Source organism: Lutra lutra, chromosome 10, assembly GCF_902655055.1.
Source record: "Lutra lutra chromosome 10, mLutLut1.2, whole genome shotgun sequence".
Classification (NCBI taxonomy): Eukaryota; Metazoa; Chordata; class Mammalia; order Carnivora; family Mustelidae; genus Lutra; species Lutra lutra.
In genome coordinates, this window is record NC_062287.1 from 101,157,402 (window position 1) to 101,161,576 (window position 4,175).

The 4,175-nt window shown below is 38.0% G+C and overlaps 1 protein-coding gene across 1 annotated transcript; it reads right to left on the reverse strand.

Annotated features, from left to right (window-relative positions):
• Nucleotides 1-2,644: 2,644 nt before the first annotated feature.
• Nucleotides 2,645-3,586, reverse strand: LOC125079100 (olfactory receptor 1002-like). Its single transcript, XM_047692487.1, is given in 1 exon segment — nt 2,645-3,586. A coding segment is annotated over 1 exon segment (942 nt).
• Between the last annotated feature and the right edge of the window lie 589 nt (nt 3,587-4,175).

Consider the following 4,175-nt stretch of genomic DNA (forward strand, 5'->3'; position numbering starts at 1 on the left):
CTAACATGAATCCCCCTTCTATAGGGAAGGACAAAAACATAATGAAACATATAAATAGATCACATTTGAATATTTATAAGTATTTCAAAAATTAATAAAGAAAGAAGGGAAATTGTTGGAATATAATACGACCAGAGAATTATTTTAGGTAAAGAGGTCCAGAGGACCTCTCGGATGGCATCATATTTGAGCAGAGACTCAGAGGCAGTAAGGGCTGACCTGCAGCACTGCCCCAGGATGAGGAAACAGGAAGTGGAAAGGCCACTTAAAACCCCAAGAATAACTGAAGAAATCCCACAGAGGATTTCCCACTGAAAAGGAGTGTGGCCTAAGCAGTCTGATGCTCCCTCCCCTAAAATGCATTCAGACTACACTGCTCAAGGCTACTAAGACAATCAGCTCAGCTCTTTGCATGATTCTGTTTTCATGGCACAGGGAGGCCTGGAGTGAGTACGAAATAGACCACAATTAATCCATCATAAAGTGCCTGGAAGATCTTACAGATTTATGCAGCAAGGAGTCACCTGGTGAAAAATAACAAGTATTTTCATCTGTTCTCCAAAGTTATCATTTTTGTCAGTGCTCATATGGCTCATAATAAATCCCTTCTCCCAATTAAGCATTAGGTAATGTCCTCCTTCTTTCAAACTTGCCCATTCCCAAAACCTGCATATCATACTGGAATGAAGAAAAATATCTTGAGAATCAGAACAAATCAGCGTTAAATCTTTGCCCTCTACTTTGGAAAATTCAGATACTTATTTGAACAAGGTCCTTTTCCTTTAATGAGCCAAATCATAGCATCTATACTCTGTGGAAAACATAACCTAAAACAGAATGTGTACCAATTTCCCAGACACTACCCTTTGCAGAGGGTTTTCTCTATCACCTTTTCTAAAGATACCTTAATACTCTACCTTGGCTCCTGGATTTGTTTTATCATAGAAATCACCATGTTTATGTACTTAATTTTTAGTCTTTATTTGTTCACTAGCCTATAACTTCCATGAGGACTTTTTGCTTATGAACAGCTCCCAATAAAGTGGTAGGCACATAAGAGGCATATGTAACAACTTGTTAATTAACTGTTGCATCATTCATTGACTCCCATTCATTCTTTTTTTTTAAGATTTTATTTATTTGACAGACAGGTCACAAGTAGGCAGAGAGAGGAAGGGAAGCAGGCTCCCTGCTGAGCAGAGAGCCCAACATGGGGCTTGATCCCAGGACCTTGGGATCATGACCTGAGCCAAAGGCAGAGGCTTTAACCCACTGAGCCACCCAGGTGCCCCTTATTCTTAATTAAAGGGCATCTTTCTGGATTTTGTCCTGAGTCAGCAGTGAACACGGAGACTATCACTGGCATAAAGCTTGAAGAATAAATATGTAAAAAAAATTCTAGGCATTAAAAGCTAATATTTACATTCTTCAACATGAATGAATTAAAATTAAATGCCATTTAAAGAAGACCTTCAAGAGAAGGCAAAGAAATTCTGTGTGAATCTTCAATTTGTACAAGACAAATGTTCCATCCCCTTATTCTTGCATTTGTTTGCTGTATTTAAAAAAAAAATGGATAATTGAGAGAATATTGCATCTGGAGAAAAAATGCAGGAACACATTATGAGGTCATGGGCAATTCATTGAGTATTCTAAACTATCAGTCTTGTCATCTATAAAGTGGAAATTAATTCCCTGCTGATGACATAAAAATCAATAACCAACATTGGTAATAACTACCTTATTTTTAAAATACATTTAAAAATATTAAAAAAACAATTACAAGTACATAAATAACAGTATGCTAAAGTAATAAAAGTTACATGAATGTGGGAAAAAAAGAACTGCAATGCATTCTGCACTTTATATGCATGAATCACATGATTATAGTGGCAAAATCTCAACAAGTAGTTACTCGAGTAGCAGAACAGCAGAACAGACATACAAGACCTTTGTCAAATGTCTACTCCAAACGTGCGGGTGTTATTAGAGAGTGCAATTGTTACATATGACCAGAAAAATAACCTTTATAATATTTTTATTAAAAAAGAATAAAAGGGGGGTGCTTGGGTGGCTCAGTCATTAGGGATCTGCCTTCAGCTCAGGTCATGATCCCTGAGTCCTGGGATTGAGCCCCTCATTGGGTTCCTTGCTCATCGGGGAGCCTGCTTCTCCCTCTCTGACTCCCCCTACTTGTGCTCCCTCTCTCACTGTCAGGTAAATAAATAAAATATAAAAAAGAAAAAAAGAATAAAAGGTAAACTTCCAAGGAATTTCAAGATCTCGACATCTTGTAAAGCAAAACAGAGGTACTGTTAAGCTCATTGGTTAATATTTTTCCACTTTTCTCATACATAATAAAGCACCTCTCATTTCGCATTACAAAATCTTAAGACTATTCTAAATCTTTGGGATTCTCTAAGCCACTCACTACATTTTAAAGCTCTAAATCTCAATACTGTTAATCAAGAAATGAGAAAATTTCAATGAGAAGATTGTAACCTAAAGATGTTATAGGACTTCAATGACACACAATAATAAAGAGTGAAGCTCAACATAAAATTTGCACTCCCATCACTCAGTCCATGCTCGTGCATCTTGTGTAAATATCACCTCTCAATCTGTAGTACAAATGGAATCTAGTTTACCCACTCATAAGAAACTGCTTCTTAAACATCCTTTTGAATGAATCCTTGACCTCCCTTTTTCTCAGGCTGTAGATAAGTGGGTTCAACATGGGAATCACAGCTGTGTAGAACACAGAAACCACTTTATTGATGTCCAGGGAGAAACTAGAACTAGGGCGTACATAGATGAAGAAGAGTGTCCCATACAGGATAGAGACAGCTGTCAGGTGTGAAGGGCAGGTGGAGAAGGCTTTGTGCCTCCCCTCAGCAGAGCGGATCCTCAGGATAGCAATGATGATGCAAATGTAGGAAACCAGGATGATCACACCACTAACAACTCCTAGAGCTCCAGCCAAGATGAAAAGTACAAACTGATTGACCTGGGTGTCTGCACAAGCCAGGGACAGAACAGGAAGAAGGTCACAGAAGAAGTGATTGATGATATTTGGACCACAGTATGGTGGGTGAAAGGTGAAAGTCGTGTGGGTCATAGTGCTCATAAGACCCATTGCATGAGGTCCTACCACCAGCTGCACACAGACACGCTGGGACATAATGAGAGCGTACAACAAGGGCTTACAGATGGCCATATACCGGTCATATGCCATGGAGGCCAGGAGAAAACATTCAGTCACTACAAACTGACCAAAAAACCAGAACTGAGCAGCACAACCCAAGAAAGAAATTACTTTTTTCTCCACAAAGTTATCAGTCAACATCTTAGGACCAATGACTGATGAGGAGCAGATATCCACAAAAGACAAGTGGCTGAGAAAAAAATACATGGAAGTGTGGAGTCAGGGATCCATCCAAATGAGGGTGATCATCCCCACGTTTCCCAGAAGAGTGACAAGATAAACCAAGAGAAATATCAAAAAGAGAACAACCTGATGCTGGAAGTGATTTGTTAAGCCCACGAAAAAAAATTCAGTCACCAAAGTCTGATTTCCATAATCCATTCTCTGATTTAATCTGCAATGAAAAAGAGAAAGACTTTTATTTACAATCAACTTGTACGTAAATTATTTTTTAAATGAGTTTAACTTCTTTTTTTTTTTTCAGTTAAAAGTGATAAACTGACACCCAACTCTCTTGAAGTCTACATCTGATGGTCATGCAATCTAGTTGCAAACTATTTGTGCAATAGAGTAAGTCACCAAACCTCACAGCGCTCTTTAATTTCTTCCACAGAAACAGAAATTTTTAAGAGAATCATAGAATTTTAACCCAGAAAAGAACATTGGGGATTATCTGAGACCTGTCCTCCAACTGTGCCAGATTACATTTCTAAAAATCCCTACACTGTACAAAGTATACTTAAAGAAATATTTTATGGAAAAAAAGTATTGTGTGAATTTGATAAAGTTAGGCAAACACCTTCTCTCACTCTAGGCAAAGGGTATTTGGAATGTAACTTCTCCACCAATTCCTTTAGATTTTAGATAAATATTCAGTCATGTCATCTAAAAGATAGACCTGTGGTGTCTAAGAAGAGCAAGCTCAAACAAGGGAAGATGGCTTTGACAGGGTTCAAAATCTTCTGCTGAA